This window comes from Syngnathus acus, chromosome 2, assembly GCF_901709675.1.
Source record: "Syngnathus acus chromosome 2, fSynAcu1.2, whole genome shotgun sequence".
NCBI classification, from domain to species: domain Eukaryota; kingdom Metazoa; phylum Chordata; class Actinopteri; order Syngnathiformes; family Syngnathidae; genus Syngnathus; species Syngnathus acus.
In genome coordinates this window covers 10,048,279-10,064,148 of record NC_051088.1, presented here as the reverse complement: position 1 = coordinate 10,064,148, position 15,870 = coordinate 10,048,279, and the positions used below count along the sequence as shown (strand labels likewise).

At 40.9% G+C, this 15,870-nt stretch overlaps 3 protein-coding genes across 3 annotated transcripts; all 3 read right to left on the bottom strand.

The window, feature by feature from the left end:
* Positions 1–86: 86 nt before the first annotated feature.
* On the bottom strand, positions 87–5,696 carry LOC119138173 (serine/arginine-rich splicing factor 6-like). Its single transcript, XM_037277998.1, has 6 exons — positions 5,498–5,696; positions 4,979–5,139; positions 2,588–2,706; positions 2,322–2,524; positions 2,157–2,234; positions 87–1,346 (listed from the first exon to the last, which is right to left on the bottom strand). The coding sequence occupies exons 1-6, from the start codon at positions 5,602–5,604 to the stop codon at positions 962–964; spliced, it is 1,053 nt and encodes a 350-aa protein (XP_037133893.1). The 5' UTR covers positions 5,605–5,696; the 3' UTR covers positions 87–961.
* Positions 5,697–6,255: 559 nt separating this feature from the next.
* eif2s2 (eukaryotic translation initiation factor 2, subunit 2 beta) lies at positions 6,256–10,603 on the bottom strand. The gene is given in 10 exon segments (XM_037242142.1): positions 6,256–6,935; positions 7,427–7,512; positions 7,684–7,740; positions 7,845–7,993; positions 8,102–8,202; positions 8,666–8,795; positions 8,892–8,935; positions 8,938–8,991; positions 9,108–9,288; positions 10,466–10,603. Coding segments are annotated over 10 exon segments (993 nt in total). The 5' UTR covers positions 10,481–10,603; the 3' UTR covers positions 6,256–6,759.
* Positions 10,604–11,802: 1,199 nt separating this feature from the next.
* LOC119115737 (charged multivesicular body protein 4b-like) lies at positions 11,803–15,846 on the bottom strand. Its single transcript, XM_037240550.1, is given in 6 exon segments — positions 11,803–12,623; positions 13,219–13,342; positions 13,648–13,762; positions 13,974–14,151; positions 15,533–15,581; positions 15,583–15,846. Coding segments are annotated over 6 exon segments (669 nt in total). The 5' UTR covers positions 15,718–15,846; the 3' UTR covers positions 11,803–12,555.
* Between the last annotated feature and the right edge of the window lie 24 nt (positions 15,847–15,870).

Genomic DNA, 15,870 nt, shown 5'->3' with positions numbered 1-15,870 from the left:
TTATTGGCGAAGGCGTGCTTCTAATATATCATGACTAGAATGTGGGTCCTGTCGACACATCACGAAAAGCTTCACAAACCAACGCGTTAATTTAAGATCTTTAATGGACATAGAAAAGAAAAAAAGTTGAGATGCCAGCATAAAGGAAAAATGCACCCAAAAAAATCATTGGTACAAGTCCACAAGTAGACCTTCCAAACTCTGCTGTATTACAGTTCAAAGATAACATTGTTACATGACATTCATTCCTCTTAACAATTCTATCCGGAAAATGGAAAATAAAGACATCACATACATATTTTTGCGATGTTAAACCTAAATCCTGTAATTCTGACTAGAGACAACGGTTACTGTACAAGGGGTGTTCCGATCAGCATTTTAAACTGCCAATTCTGATACCTATCATTTATGACTGAGATTGGCCCATACACTCCAATCACATGCATTAGCTGCTCATTTAAAGGAGGGACTGCTACACTGCACAAAGGCTGGTCTCTAATCTTCAAGTACGAGCTGTGGGGTGAACGTTGCTGATTGGCAAAGAAAGGCATTGATAGACATGTCGAGCACATGCTTTGCAAAAATCGGCCAATTGATCGGAGCACCACTGTACATAGCCTTTGTCAACAGTCCATTGAAACTTGAATGAAACCCAACCACCCATTTTCATGAATACATGTTTTGAAGAGAAGACCAAAGCATGTTACAACCAGGGAAAAGTGGAGAGGAAGATAATCAAAATTAAGTAAGTTATAACTTACTTAATTTAACTTAGTTTGCACATCTATTAGGAAGCCAGCTGGCTGTGTAGGACCCAGCAAAAGATGCAATGAATCTGACTGAACCTAGAACAAAAACAATTATTTAAAGACCGATGTGAATGATCTGTTACGTAGCAACCAGAAAGTCAACACTGCTTGCTATGTACAGCAAAGGACTGGCACTCGATGTGAATTCTGTACTAATCCTGAGAAGCTGATCTAGACCGCGAACGAGATCTTGAGCGGGAGGCTGAACGCCTCTCTCTGGACGCAGAATGGCGGTCGTTCTCACGCGGTGAAGGCGAGCGTGATGCGGATTTGGCCTCTCGCTCATCGTTGCCATTCTCGACAGGGGAGGCAGAGCGACTGCGGGACTTCTTGTCAGCTTTCTCCTTGGACGGGGAACGGGAATCTCGCTCAGACTTCACCTTGGAACGACTCTTTGAGCGGGACTTTGATTTTTGCTTGGGGGATCGGGATGGGGATTTGGACCGCGAACGGGACTTGCGGTTGCGAGAGCGTGACTTGCTCTCGCCAGACTTGGAGCGAGACTTCCTTGCTCTCTTGTGGCTGCGCGAACCGGACCTGCATGGAGCGAAACCGAAAGCAGCTTAAGTTAACTTAATTTCTCCAGCCACTACTGCTCTAATCATCTTTAGTCATAAAATATATGTTTCAAACTGAAACCCACTTAAGTTGTAAAAAATTAGGATGGATTCGTGGGAAAACATTTGTTAAATTTACGCGCACCTTCAGGTCACAGTCGTGTGTGCTAGTAGAGCGCCAAACCTCAGCAAAACTTGAGCAGTTAAGAAAAGTTAAGTTAAGTTTTGTACAATGCTTTCTCTTTGGGGTTTTGTGAAATCTGACTTGACCGGGCAAACGTGTCAAGTGATTAAAAAGTGGCAGTCAATTCAAAATGTTCTTTACAGTAAATTCTATGCAGTCCCATGAGTCTATGCATGGCATTCTAATTAATATTGCGTTTGTGGAATATGAATTACACAGCAAATATCCCTCTTATTCATCTCAGAGGGGTGGCCATTTTGTCAATTCATCATTATCAACACTATCCAGAATCCCATGTTTTAACTGGTGAAGACAAACACATTAAACAGAAAGAACATTGAATTTTTTTACCTAAGTCTTTAACAGCAACCTTTTTAAAATATTTGACTTGCACTTTGAATGTCTTTACAGTATCTTATTTATAGTTATGATGTTTTTTTAACACTTAAAATAAGATTGTATTGAGGATATTTTTCCCATGTCCATTATTTGCCATGTTATCTTGTTTTTCTGGAAATTCCAACCAGGGGTTAAAAATAAATAAATAAAAATAAACAAACAAAGAAAAATCACAAGATCCACAGAACTGACAATGACTTTTCTCACCGAGATTTGGATCTGGAACGACTTCTAGAGCTTCTGCTCCTACGGCTCCTGCTGCGGGAACGGCGGCGGCTACGAGATCTGTCAAAGGCAATATATGCAGACTAATGTATTAATAATTGGGATACACCAAAAATAATAGTCTAAGTCAGCGAGAAGCAGTCTGACCTGGAACGGCTGCCAGAGTAGGACCTTGGCCTGCGGGGCTTGTCCGGCACCAGACGAATCTTTCTGCCATTGATGTCCGTCCCATCCAACTTGTCAATAGCCCGCTTCATGTCTGAATGGCTACGGAACTCGATCACTCCCTCATTGGCACGCTCCTTGTGGGCGTCAGCGTAAGTGACCTCACCTGCCTGACGCATGAAATCCTGGAGAGGACTGGAGAGTGAGGCCAGCAGCACTGACATAAACAGTAGGAAACAAAGTTGTACCTTGAGGTCCTGCCAACTGCAGCGGCTGGACAAGTTTTCCACAACCAGACGGTATTCGGTACGAACGGGGGGTCCGTACTTGTCCCTTCCCGTGCGGCTTCGGCTGCTGTAACTGCTACCTTGAAAAACAATGGCACGTGGACAAATTTAGAAACACCGCGGTCGGTGGCTTCACATATTCCACTGGTCAAGGTTGTGACAGAGCTTTGCCTAATATGAGGACAACTTAAGTGTGCATTTAATAAAAGGCTGGCACCATAATCTAATCACGAGGCTTCAGAGCCAAAGTTTACAAAGTTTGGATCTTTGTGTATTTGGTGGTTGAGTTCTGCTGCAAACACCACCACTGCAGCTTTCCACAACAATACAAAGCCTTTTTCTTACTCCGGTTTATGGCATTTTGGCTTAGTGGCATAAAAGAAAAAGGACAGTTTCAATACCTCCAAACCCTGTAACACAGACACACAGGATGCATCCATATGGGACGTTATCAAATTGGAAGGTAAGAACGAGGCTAGGTGACAAAAGTTTACTTTTCCACTTTACTCACAACTATTAAACGATTGCAAGTTGATTACTAGAGCCGCTCCGCGTGTGTTTGCTGTCAACATAGAAACCAATGGCAATCCTCACCATCACCCCGGGTCTATTGGCAAAGGGCTGATGTCATCATGGCTTCCGGTTAGGTCAGCCAAGGATCAAGGGGGGGGCAAAGGTCACACACACATTGTAAAGGTGAAAGCCAAGGCCAAACGGGACAGGCAGTCATCTTAGCCAGTCATCTTTAGCCTCAATGGACTCTCAGCCACAGCCCGCAACTGGACTCTTTCAAATTGAAACATCAAGGACTTTGTTAATGTTGAATATAAAAGTAGATATAAATTTTAAAAATGAAATGCACATCACATGAAAATAAATATTAGTCTACTACAGATGAGTCAATTAAAAATTACCCTGGTGTGGATTCAATGACTGATTGTGAGGTACACAAATCCACACACACAAAACTAGAGTGGTCATAATTAAGTCTTTTTTTGCTCAATTCCTCTCCTGGGGCCACAATGGTTGTTGCTATAATCTACTCCAAAGTCCCTGCTCTCTGGTTCTCTGTCTGGTATGTCTCACAAATTGTTGTCCCTCCCAAACAAATGACACAAAACAAGTGTAACAGAGTGTGATAAGGAGTGAGGTGAACTTGACAGGGAGGTGCAACAACTCACAAGTTCTATTATTTAAGATCAGAAGCAAAAACTGTAAATAAAAATCAATTGCTCAGACGGCTGCGCACCACATGATGTGACAAATGAGATGAACACTTAATGAAAACAATAGTTCTGCATGGACATGGAATACAGTGGAAACTCAAAAATCCAACATCCCAAATGTCCGATGTGATTTCTCAGTGATGCAGGTGTGGTCACTTTGTGTTTGTCGATGTACTCGCACCACAACAAAGCGAGACTCACCATTAGCCCAGCAAAATTTGGTGTGGAATGGTACAGAAACTTTAATCAAACACAACTTTGTGTGTTTTTGACACTTACTTAAAATTTCTTGACTTTTTTCGAGCACTTTAGAAATATTTTTAGATTCGTTTTTATATTTGACTGTGTGTAATACAGATTTGATCATGCAATCTATTTTATAGCTAAGACATTTCCAGGGAGAGAAATCCCACCGTTACTGAACCCAACTCTTTATTCATAAATGTACTGAATAAATTGCTATAATTCATATTATACTTTATATTACTACCATGAACGCCTTATGTGCTCTAGGGGAAAAAACGATTTGGATGACTAGTGTAATTAACTACTCATAACACGGAAATGACAAATAAAAAAAGCATTTGGTCACATACATTTACAGAAATACAATATTCTGATGAAAAACTAATTTGTCTCATCCCCTTGCATGTGCAAACTTATAGGCAAGCTGGCGAGAGGAGTTTAGTCTCCCTCTGGTCTTAAGGGGTCTGGACCAATACATTGAGAAAATAATTTAGAAATATATTTTAAATTATTTAGAACAATGTTGGCAGGGATAATCTCAGACTCGAGCAGACCTGACTCCCCGGATTAACTGCTTTGAGGTTCCACTGTACCAATCAAATAACTTTTTTTTTTTTTTAAATATTAATATTCAATGGGCATACTGTACGGCAATCTAACTGTGAAATATCTAATTCTCATTGGATTACATTAGCAAACATGCACATATGTTCCCCAAAAAGAAACCGCTTGAAGCAGAATGTTACCAAAGAGGCCTTCTGTAAAGTCAACGTTAGCAAGAACCAGAAATCAGCCGAGAAATTCTGTGTGCAGTCCACATCCACACCTCCCTTCGAGGTGAAGTGGTTCAGAGGGTATTGTTGTAACGGGCTGAACTTACTGCGGCCATCACCCCAGGAACCCCCACCGTAGCTGTCCCGGTCACGCCGAGGCCCGCGGGCATGCTCGACGATCACCCTCTCGCCGCACAGATCTTTTCCGTTCAGCTCGTACACGGCGTCGTCGGCATCCCGGTTGTCCTCAAACTCCACGAAACCGTATCTGTTGAGCAGGGGCGGATATTCGTGACGACATCGAATCAGAACAAGCTTTCACTCTGTTCGTGCGCTAAGCTAGCGTTAGCATTGTAGCGAACTCCATACGCCATATTGGCCATGCGGCGTTTAACTAAAAACATCACACGTAAAGTTACCAAAACTCAACTACCGTGTTCAAGACTATAAGTGGGTCTCGCAAAAATCACACTCCTGAATATATAAGTGTATGTCAAATATACAAATGCCGTCAAACGCGTGCGTGAGTCGAAAGCTGGTGGTTGGAGAAAAAAAAAAAAAAAAAGCGCGCCTCAGACATTTTGGTTGACGTTGGAAAAAAGCGAGGCCCACAGCAAGAAACTCACCCGTTTTTTAAATCCACTTCCAAGAGCTTGCCAAAGCTGCCGAAAAACCGCTGGACGTCCTTTTCGCGGACATGGTAGCCAAGTCGTCCAATGTAAACGCGAGGCATGTTGAATCGGTTAAACCTAATCGCGAACTCTTTTTTTCTGCTGCTTGTTGGCTTCGCTGAGAGAGAAAAAAATGGCCGACAGAAAAAGTGTGGTCGATGACGTCAAATTCTTTTTCTAACGAGGAGCCAATCAGAGATGAGCAAATGACGGCTTACTTCCGGCATTAAAACTTCAAATTTAAAGCCTTGAATTCCACCTGTCAATTCATTTTCAACACCGCTTGTCATCGGGCTAAAGGCAGACAACAGCATGAACTAGTCCCGTCAATCACAGGGCACATGCCATGACGGATTAGCTTCTGAATCATAAATCCTTTCCTCCTTCATATTTTAGACTTTTCATCACTTTGATCTGGGTTTTATCAGTCCAAAACTTCTGTGGCTCATTTCTATTCTTTGCAAAATACACTTTGGCCTTCTTTTTTTCGAATGATGAGTGGTTGTATCTTGCGGTGTGGCCTGTATACATAATCTCTCAGTCTTCTTGGAACTGTGGATTGTGATACCTTCACCTTGTGGAGGTTTGCAGTAATGTCACTAAGCCTTATCACTTATGTATGAAATCACAACACTGTGCATGCTTCCAAAGTGAGACCATGGATTTGAATCTCAACTGTGACATGAAACTGTAGGAGAACAGAACAGGGAACATTCAACTTTTGATAAATCAGATTTTATTGCAGGAATCAACAATTACAGAAAAAGTATAGAGCAGGGGTCACCAATGCTGGTCCTTGGGGTCTGGTGTCCTGCATGTTCCACAGGTCTTCCTGCTGCAACACGCCTAATTCAAATGATCAGGATCGTTATCAAACTTCTGCAGAACTTGCTGATTATCAGATCATTTGAATCAGGTTTTGCATCAAGGAGACTTATAGATCATGCAGGACACCGAACGGAAAGGACCGGAATTGGTGACCTCTGGTATAGGGGTTCAAAATATTCCAAATGCTTTCGACAATGTAGACGGCAGCCATCCGTCCTCCGGCCCACTGGAGGGTAGCACACCATTATCAAGCCCAATACACCTGCACTTCAATGCATTAAGTCCGTTTCTATAATGGAGGAACCTTCCTGTCGCATCCTTGACCCTTCTGACAAGGAGGGAGGGGAAGCCAGGAAAAGAGAGGAGGCAAATCCATCTGCGGTGACCCCTCAGTTGGCTTTGGCGCGGAGCTGCGCTCTCTTGCCCGTCACAGCCTGGAAACCGGTCTTGATGCTAGCGACGGAGCAGCGCGAGTGGCACGTCTCACACTGCAGGAAATAGAGGCGGGTGTCTTTCTGCAGGATGGTTTCGGGGGAGCGGCATGTGTGGCACGTCACGTACTCCTCTGTTCGGTGGGGAAAGAAATGCAAATACGTTGAACAAGGTGCATTTCGTGTGTACTTGTTCAATAACAATTGTTCAATAAACATCCCACTTTTTAAATTTAACAACACGTAGCAAACTACTGCTAAAGTGAGTTTAAATAAAACAGCATGAAAAGAGGTTGACAGTATTATTAATTATTCTCGTACGTAGGGTAGTGAATGTTCTCATGAAGGCCATTCTTCAACATCTAACTACAACTAGGATTTCTTAGTGCGATCCCATATCTTGAATGGAAACTAGTTAATAGGTTTTTTCCACCCCAAAACATAAATAGGCAATACATTCCTTTAAATTAAAGAAGTCATTTTAATTTTTGGCTCATATTGAGACTTAAAGTACAAAAACAACAACATGCTAAACGTGCTTAAAAAAACCACTTGACCCACGTTCTGCTTATAAAATCATCCCATGTATTGCAGTGGTACACAGTGATGTGATGTTTTGACTTACTGATATATCTCCTCAAGACGTTTTCTATCTGTTTCTGTTGAAATCTTCCTTTGATCACAAGTTGGTTATTACCATCAATGGAACCACTGAAAGGACATGAAACAAATGAAACCTTTGTAAAAACACCACAGGATTAAAAAACAAAAATTGAAAAAAAAATGCTGCTTGTGCTCATCAATGTCCTTTACCGGTAGTTTGGATTTGCAATTTGAACGGAGAATACATGTGAAATAAAAAGCGCAAATGTAGACACTGACCTTGTTCCAAGCTCAGCCAATAGGAAGGCAAGGAGATGTTTGGGCTGACGATGCAACCTGTGGTCAAATGGGCAAAAACACTCAAATGTATACCAATGTATGATCGTTGAAAATGAAGGGGCTGTAGGTAATCATAAGATTCGTGCTAAATGGAGGCTTACAGTTTGCAAATATCTGTGAAGTTGACAAAAGAGGTCTTTTTGGTCCCCACTCGCACCACCTGAGGGGGCTTCATCACAAACTTCCTCTTCTCTCCCGCCACCATGTCGGGGTTCTTTTCCCTCATGATGTTGAAAACTCTGTTCAGGAGCTGAAAGACATTTGACGCACAATAAATTCTTTGCAGGGAAAGAAATGGCAAAAATAATGTGACATTAAGGAGTTGATGTGAAAGAAGTCTTGGGAAGACTTGTGTTACCTCATCATATGTGTAGTCTCTTTCAGAGCCAGCCCAGGCTGGTCCTGTGGTGGAGCTGAATGAAATGCCATCATTGTTTTTCCCCTCATCGTCTTCCAGTGCTGGATATCAACATGCCCAAAACAATTGCCTCATTACATACTAATAAAGATAAATCTAATCACTGTCACAAAATAGTAAAGACAATCTATAAACACAAGCGTAAAGACGTATGGATTGATTTGCACATATAAAAAGGTAGCAAGTAAGTTCAGTTTATTTTCTTTATGATAAATTGTGTAGGTTTTTGCTCTGTATGTAAATAATTGACTTTCATCAACCATAGTTGACCAGCTACTTCATTATGTTAATAAAGATAAGTAATAAACAAAAAGGCAAAAATGTAGATACCATTCTTGTATCAGATGTCATTATTTTGTGCAAGTAGTAGTGCTTGAAATCTGTTCACCTGCACACGATTTATTTTTGTTAGTTGCCCTCCTATGCATGCATATTGGTAAATTCAAATTTTGTGAGGTGGATGGAGCTATGGCCTTGCTGGTATGAAGTGATGTGACAAATTACCATCATCTTTTTCAAGAAGTTCTCCTTCATCAAAATCCACTTTTTTGGGCTTCTTCTTTTTGGCAGGAAGCATCAGATCCAAGTTATCCTCCTCAACAACATCACTCTGTTCTCCCTCAATTTTAAGCTCCTGGTTTGGAAAAAAAATCATTCAAACTTGCCCAAATGATGAAATGGAAACACTTATGGGGAAAAAAAGCTGCAAACAAAAGACAATGTTGCTTACTTTCATCCCCTCCTCAATGTCATTGTCAAAGACCTTTTGGGTTTCTTTTTCTTTTTCTTCTGATTGAAGAAGTTCAGGTCATTTAAATCATCAGATGTTTCTGGGAAATAGGAGCGCAAACCTGGTTATTTGAGATTCAAATCATATTAAAGCTTCAGGGATAGGTGGAGTAGTACATTTCATAGTTACCGTAAAACACACACATGACATTCTAACCTTTTTTTCTGCTGTCATCGTCATCTATGTCCAGGTCCTTGTCATCACCAGCCTCCGGTTCTACCTCCTTCACCTCCACCTCTTTCACCTCTTCTCCTCCCACCCCATCTCCTTCCTCATCAAGCATGAAGGGCTTCTTCTTCTTCTTCTTCTTCTTTGTCATGTTGGGATCAAAAATCATCTGAAGGAAACAATTGGAGGACAGAGTTAATGACAATTTTTGCTTCAATAATGTGCTGTGACATCTTTAGGGCTCGGCTGATTTGATTGGCTAATATTAAAATCAGATTTTTCTTTCAATTGTTGTTTTTCTTCGACACGATACAACATGATAAGGATAATTATATCCAGTAGAAGAACATTTTCCCTCTAATGTTAAGTTAAAGGCACACTAAAGGACAATGTACTGTAAAATATATGTAATTCATATCTTTAGTTATAACCATTCAGGAACCGAAAAAGAAAGTTATTTTAGTCTTTTTTTTTTTTTTTTTAATTAAGCGGGTGATTAATTGGTTATTAGAATAGTATTTTTCTATCAAAGGTAAATTTAAACATTGTCGTGGTAAAATAACTATTCAAACAAAATTACACATTATTACAACTTATTTCTGGTCACACAAATGAGCACAATAGAACCCCATTCCTGTAATCTTTCATGTTAATATTACGAGACGTCATTATGGGAACAATTGTTCTAATAAAAATACGACTTAATTTTCGTTTTCGTAATCGTAAATTACGTCACGGTAAATGTCCTGTGCGATTTCAATGTTGCTATCATGATTGGGACTATATTCTCGTGATTCTCTAAATTTAATCTCGCAGTTTTATCTTTCATACCGTTCGGGCATTCTCAACATGTAAACGGGTGATCTAACTTTTCATCACAACAGTTTCATGTCGGATCACATATCGGCACTTTACTTTTACATGACCTCTTTTATTGATAGAAGCAAAGTAAGCAATTCGACACAAGATTTTTTTTTTTAATTTGTTGTTATTCTTGCTCAAGATGTGGCGGCTAATGCTAGCTAAGCTAGCTCATTGCACATTTCCATTCGGTTAAAGTTCTCCAGCAGCGGTGACAAGTCATATTGACAAACCTTTGCGAAGGGCGACTTTCAGCACAATGATGTGGTGTGTGACAAAGCAATTATGACAAAATCGCCGTTTTGTTTTTTGCGGTCACGCGCCGTTGTTAGCTCGGCACCGGCCATGTGAGACCTACTGCGGACGGGGAGGGGTGCCGAGGCCCAAAGTCGTCCGTCCTCATCTCCTGATATCTCAACACAGAGTCCACCCCATAACGTCTACAGATTAGAGTGTGTGAAAGGCAAGGAAGTGGAATGACATACCTCGTCTCCGGACATGTTCGCAACTGGACCGGTGACCAAAACCTTGCTACTTTTTGTTTCACGATCGTTTCTACACGGCAGGTATCTTGCGTCAGCGCTAGAGGTGGAGTACGCATGCGTCAGCGTGGATGACGTCTTTAGAATGCGACGTTGCTTGTAGAATAAAATACAGAATAAAATACACGTAAGAAATAATTTTTGGTCGTTCTTTCCATAGCTATCGACCACAAAACATTTTAGTATTTGTTACACGTCCATGTAGCTATAGTCATATCAGTAATCGTCTTCAATTTAGTTAGACTAAAAAAAAATTGACTAAAATAATTTAAGATCCTTACTACATTTAGCCTATGACGCCAGTTACGTATTGTTAAAATTCTGAAGACTAGTAAAACGGTTGTCTTCGCCACAGCACGTAACCACAATCAAACTACACCAAAGTAAAAAAAAAAGAGGTAACAAATATTAAGAATTGTCTTCTTTTAATGAACTTGCAAATAATATTCTTATCTGGATAAATAAGACTGAAATGCATACATGCTTGGCCATATTCTTTCATTCCATCTTAATTCTGTTGTATTTGCCCAACAATGTAAAAAATCTACACCATGTTTTTAAACTGTATTAACACTTTTTAACTCCAAAACAAATTAAACCAATGTTAAAAATGCATTAGAGCAGGGATTCTCAACTGGCTTTGTCCAAGGAACCACCATTATAACCAAGAAGCAACTCGGGGACCACTGCTTTGGCGGAATATTATTTGATTTTGCATCGGAGGAGGATATACCCATACAGGCTGTTCATTTGCATCGGTATCTATTTTGGGAATCTCAGCTACATTTGACATAATTTGGATGGGTAAATTATTCAATAAACCCACTTCCACCCATCCATCCATTTTCTGTACCGCTTTGTCCCCACAGGGGTCGCAGGCGTGCTGGAGCCTATCCCAGCGGTCATCGTGCAGTAGGCGGGGGACACCCTGAACCGGTTGCCAGCCAATCGCAGGGCACACAGAGACGAACAACCACCCGCACTCGCATTCACACCTAGGGGCAATTTGGAGTGCTCAATCGGCTTACCAAGCATGTTTTTGGGATGTTCATGGAAACCCACACAGGCACGGGGAGAACATGCAAACTCCACACAGGAAGGGCCGAAGGTGGAATTGAACCTCCTAACTGTGAGGCGGACGTGCTAACCAGTGCGCCACCGAGCCGACCCTAAACCCACTTTATTTTTTAAAGGGTTATTTTCCATTTCCAATGTTGCGGACCACCGGTTGACAATCCCTGCATAGTGAGAAGCTTTCTATCCCATTGTGCATCCAGTTGAACAGTGACCATAGTTGCTATTTATTCTAACATAACATTTGAAACATGGACCTTAATAGGGAGAAACACAGAATCAGAATGAGTGTTGAAATGCTCTCAACTTGTTCCCCTTCTTGTCATATTTTGTGTTTGCTGACAGCTCATTTTTGTTTTGTTGCACACCCCACCCCTTTAGCTGAAACAGAGGCTGTCAGTGACAACAAAAAAGTTTCTTAGTAGAAAAAGAGACATGTTTACAGCAAATAACTAACCACTGATGAGTAGGTGGGTGGAGGGTATTATTTTTAGGGTGAGGTCATTTTCTTTAAGACAAAGCACACAATTTGGGACGACACATGGGATTTGAATTCAACAGAGATCATAACTTTACCCTGCAGCATCTCTTACACAAGCCATGAAAATTACAAGAAAAAGGGGGCTAGACAGTTTATGTGAGTCATGTCACAATGTCACACTGACATGAACCCTCAGTGTCAGGTTCTCATAAAATATTTGTGACTTTGCTGTATGACAGAGCCACTGTTGACAAGCCTTGAAATGAGAAAATTGAGGACATTCTGAGACTCGATTAAAGAAAGACAACAATATCAGCTTTTTTTCGAAGGGGTGGGGAAAGAGGAGGGAGTGTTAAATTGAGTTCAGGCGATTTCTTCCAACACAAACAAACACACAACATCTTATCAGTCCATTCATGCCTTCCTCTTTTCAGCTTCATCTTTGATACAGTTTAGCATGATGTGTCGTATGATGTGTTTATATGGCTTCCATCCCCCAGCGCTTCAGGTCGCCCATATCGTCCTCTTCGTCCTCTTTCTTTGCCGCTTGGGTAAGACAGAAAAAGATGATCAGATAAACGACACAAATACATGTTACTTTGGGGGTCACAAGCAGTGATGCCAGTGTCATGTTACTTGGTAACTCTGTCAATAAGTCCTTTAGTCGGGCAACTTCTAGGGCTATCACTATTGAATATTTTTAGAATCGATTATTCTATTGATTATTCCATCGATCAATCGGTTAAAACTTTATTTTGCATGAAAGCGTATGACAAAACTATTCTCTACATTTTCTGTTTATTTGGTATTGTTTAGTAATAAAAACAAGCAAATAACCATATCACACAAGAGTGATTAACGCTAATGAATGATTGCTGTTGAGAGGCTGACAGAGGATATGGAGGTAAGGTAAAAAAGGATAAGGTAAAAAAAAAAAAAAAAAAAATTGCCCCAAACGATTACAAGATTATTAAAATAGTTGTTGATTAATTTGATAATCAATTACTTGTGAATTAATCAATTAACTTTGACATCTCTACACAACCGCCTACAGTGAGAAGTAAATGAAAGTAAATGTACTCCCTGGCAAAGCAAACAAAAAGAAAACAATAATGCCTAGCGTCGTCATCCGCCATCTCACCGGGTCTGGTAGGTAATGAAGTGGAAGGCACATTGGGAAGAGTGACATCCTCTGATTCGACGTCCAGCAAATTATTATCCAGCTCTTCTTGTTCTAGCTCCTCCAGCTCAGCAAGAAGTTCATCCTGAGCAAGATAACGAAAGACACTGAATATTGGCACGAGTAATCACTAACGTTTAGGCTGTATGTATATTGCAGAGTTCAAGTAAAACAGATTTTTTTATTCCTCTATGGGCCACAATTGGGATTTGCATGAGCATATACATTATACAAAATACATTTTGCGTGTCTGGACACAGATGATAAGATTAATCATCTGACTGTGACTTTTAGGAGGAGTGCATTGATCGTTTTTCTGAATGTACCCCATTCAAAGTCCAGTTCTATAGAGCACAAACGCCGGGCTTTGCAAAACAAGGCACTTCCCACCTCATCCAGATCTTCTCCAAAGCCGACGGGTTTCGAGATGGCATCAGAGATTTCTTGGGCCAACTCCTGCTGCTCTGTTATGTCCTGCATCAGGTCATCCACCTTGTCAATGTCCCTAAAACAACAATGAGCAGAAACGTTTGTCAACTCACAACAGACATGGTAACATTTTTTACACTATTTGACATGTTATACTAACTCCTTTTGACCAGTATGTGGTTAAAAATATAGAAAGAAGGAAAAATACACAATCATACAGATTTGAAAATCAATCAATCAATCAATCAATCAATCAATCAATCAATCGTGTGTCCAGCAGCTCTCACATGTTTTCATGGGCGGACTTCATGGCCTTGGCAGCAAAGCCCATGTTCTTCAACACTTCAGTGTTGGTGTTGGCATTCTCCAGAGCTTCTCTCTGGAACTCGATGGTGGACAACGTGCCATCGATCTGGCCTAGCTGGTTCTCGTAGCGCTTCTTTCTTTTCAAAGCCTGCAGAGCAGCTGCAAAAAGGACAGTTGACGAGAATCACGCATCAGCATGACTATAGAATTGAATTCTCTGACACACTGTGGAATGATCAGTATTCAGTACGATACACAACTCAATAATGCATGACCCTGAGATCATACTCAGGGTCATACGCAGAACATTGTCTAAAAAGCATGTGTGGCTTAGCAACAAATTCCAGTCTCATCAGGTTCAAGGTATTTCTCTTGATGATTGTTGGCGTTTCCTTTTTATTTTTACAACAATACCAACTACTCTGAAACAAAAAGCAACCTCTGGCCCTCCATTATATTAGCTCATCAGCACAGGGTATATATAAAAGACATACAGATGACATGAGCGCAAACATAATATAGGCTCCGAGAAAAGGCTGCCACTGTCATCGGCGCCAACAAAGGAGACCAATAAGTGCGACAAGATGGAGGTCATCAAATACAAAGCAACAAAGGAAAAAACAAACAAACAAACAAACAAACAGCAGGCCTGCTGGCGAGAGGCCTAAATGTTATAGACTTAAAGTGCTTCTTACTGTCAAAGCTTGATCACATTTGCTGGTCATGGGTCTCCAACAGGATAAAGACACACAGTCAACAATAATAATAATAAAAGAAGGGCTAAGAAGAACAAAACAACAATTGTAAGCGTCCAGATCTGCATATCCCCGAAAGAACCCGAAACAAATTGCTTTTGGAAATGTCTTGGGAACTTTGCTCCAGAATAGTGGCCCAAGATACTCTGAAAGTTACTCGAGAGTTAATCGTTTGAGTAGAGCGATTTTCTCAAAGGTTTGGGCAATCAAATATTAAATTAGGGCTTAGTTTTTAAGCTTAAGATACCTGTCACTAGTACGTCCGTCTAATAACTATGACTATAAGCAGGTTGACAATGAACCACTTATTTGAGTAGGGTAATCAGAGTTGAACTTTGATTACTTTGAGTCATACAATTTACTTTGACACAGTTACGTAACACTCCGTTAACCTTTTCATTTCACAGAATTCGCTCTTTATGTTGTGTGTGTCATATTCTCCCTTGTTTTCTATATATAAAAAAATAATCATACGGCTAGTTTTTACTTCAAAGACTATCCACACATAATGCTCGCTTAATATTGACATGACAAGCGATCGTGTAAACCCTAGCTAGGTATACTCCTGACTAAACTAAAAACTAAGATAATGGACTGGTTGGCGTGAATGTTCATTCCTCCAGAGGCAAAATTAGGTCGCCAGGGGAGGCTGCCAACAACTACGACGGCCGCTATGTGATGTTAGCCAATTGGGCTAACATGCTAATAACATGCTAACGATTAATGGCAAGCTTATTAAAACACGGAGGAGATGCTAAAGGAAGAAAAGCGAGCGGATAGCTTACCTCTTTTATTTTTGGTGCCGTTTTTCTTGGCTGTTTGCAGCTCTTGCTCAAATCTTTTTCTCCAAATAATCCTGCTTCTTAGTTAGCATATCCTCGGTTTCACGGAGTTTCATGATCGCCTCCTGGGGGTTCGGTCCCCTGTTTCCTTTGCCTCCTCCGCCAAATATCTTACCGAACATCGACATCGCTGCGATGCTACACACTAATACAGTATCCAAAATATACCTCGCTGCTTGGCTACTCTTGACACGGCCCTGCCGAGAGGATTGTTGACGTTTCTCTATTTCCGGGACAAGGCCGGGTGATGTCACGATCTACATTGACGACACCCATTAGTG

Bases quoted from the DNA above. Each gene is read 5' to 3' on its own strand.
- LOC119138173 (XM_037277998.1), bottom strand. From the start codon at position 5,604: ATGCCTCGCGTTTACATTGGACGACTTGGCTACCATGTCCGCGAAAAG. The intron at 2,707-4,978 runs GTAAGTTCAGCC...TTGTTTTTCAAG, and splicing joins TTCCTGGGGTGATGGCCGCA to GTAGCAGTTACAGCAGCCGA. The intron at 2,525-2,587 runs GTACAACTTTGT...AGTCCTCTCCAG, and splicing joins GCAGTTGGCAGGACCTCAAG to GATTTCATGCGTCAGGCAGG.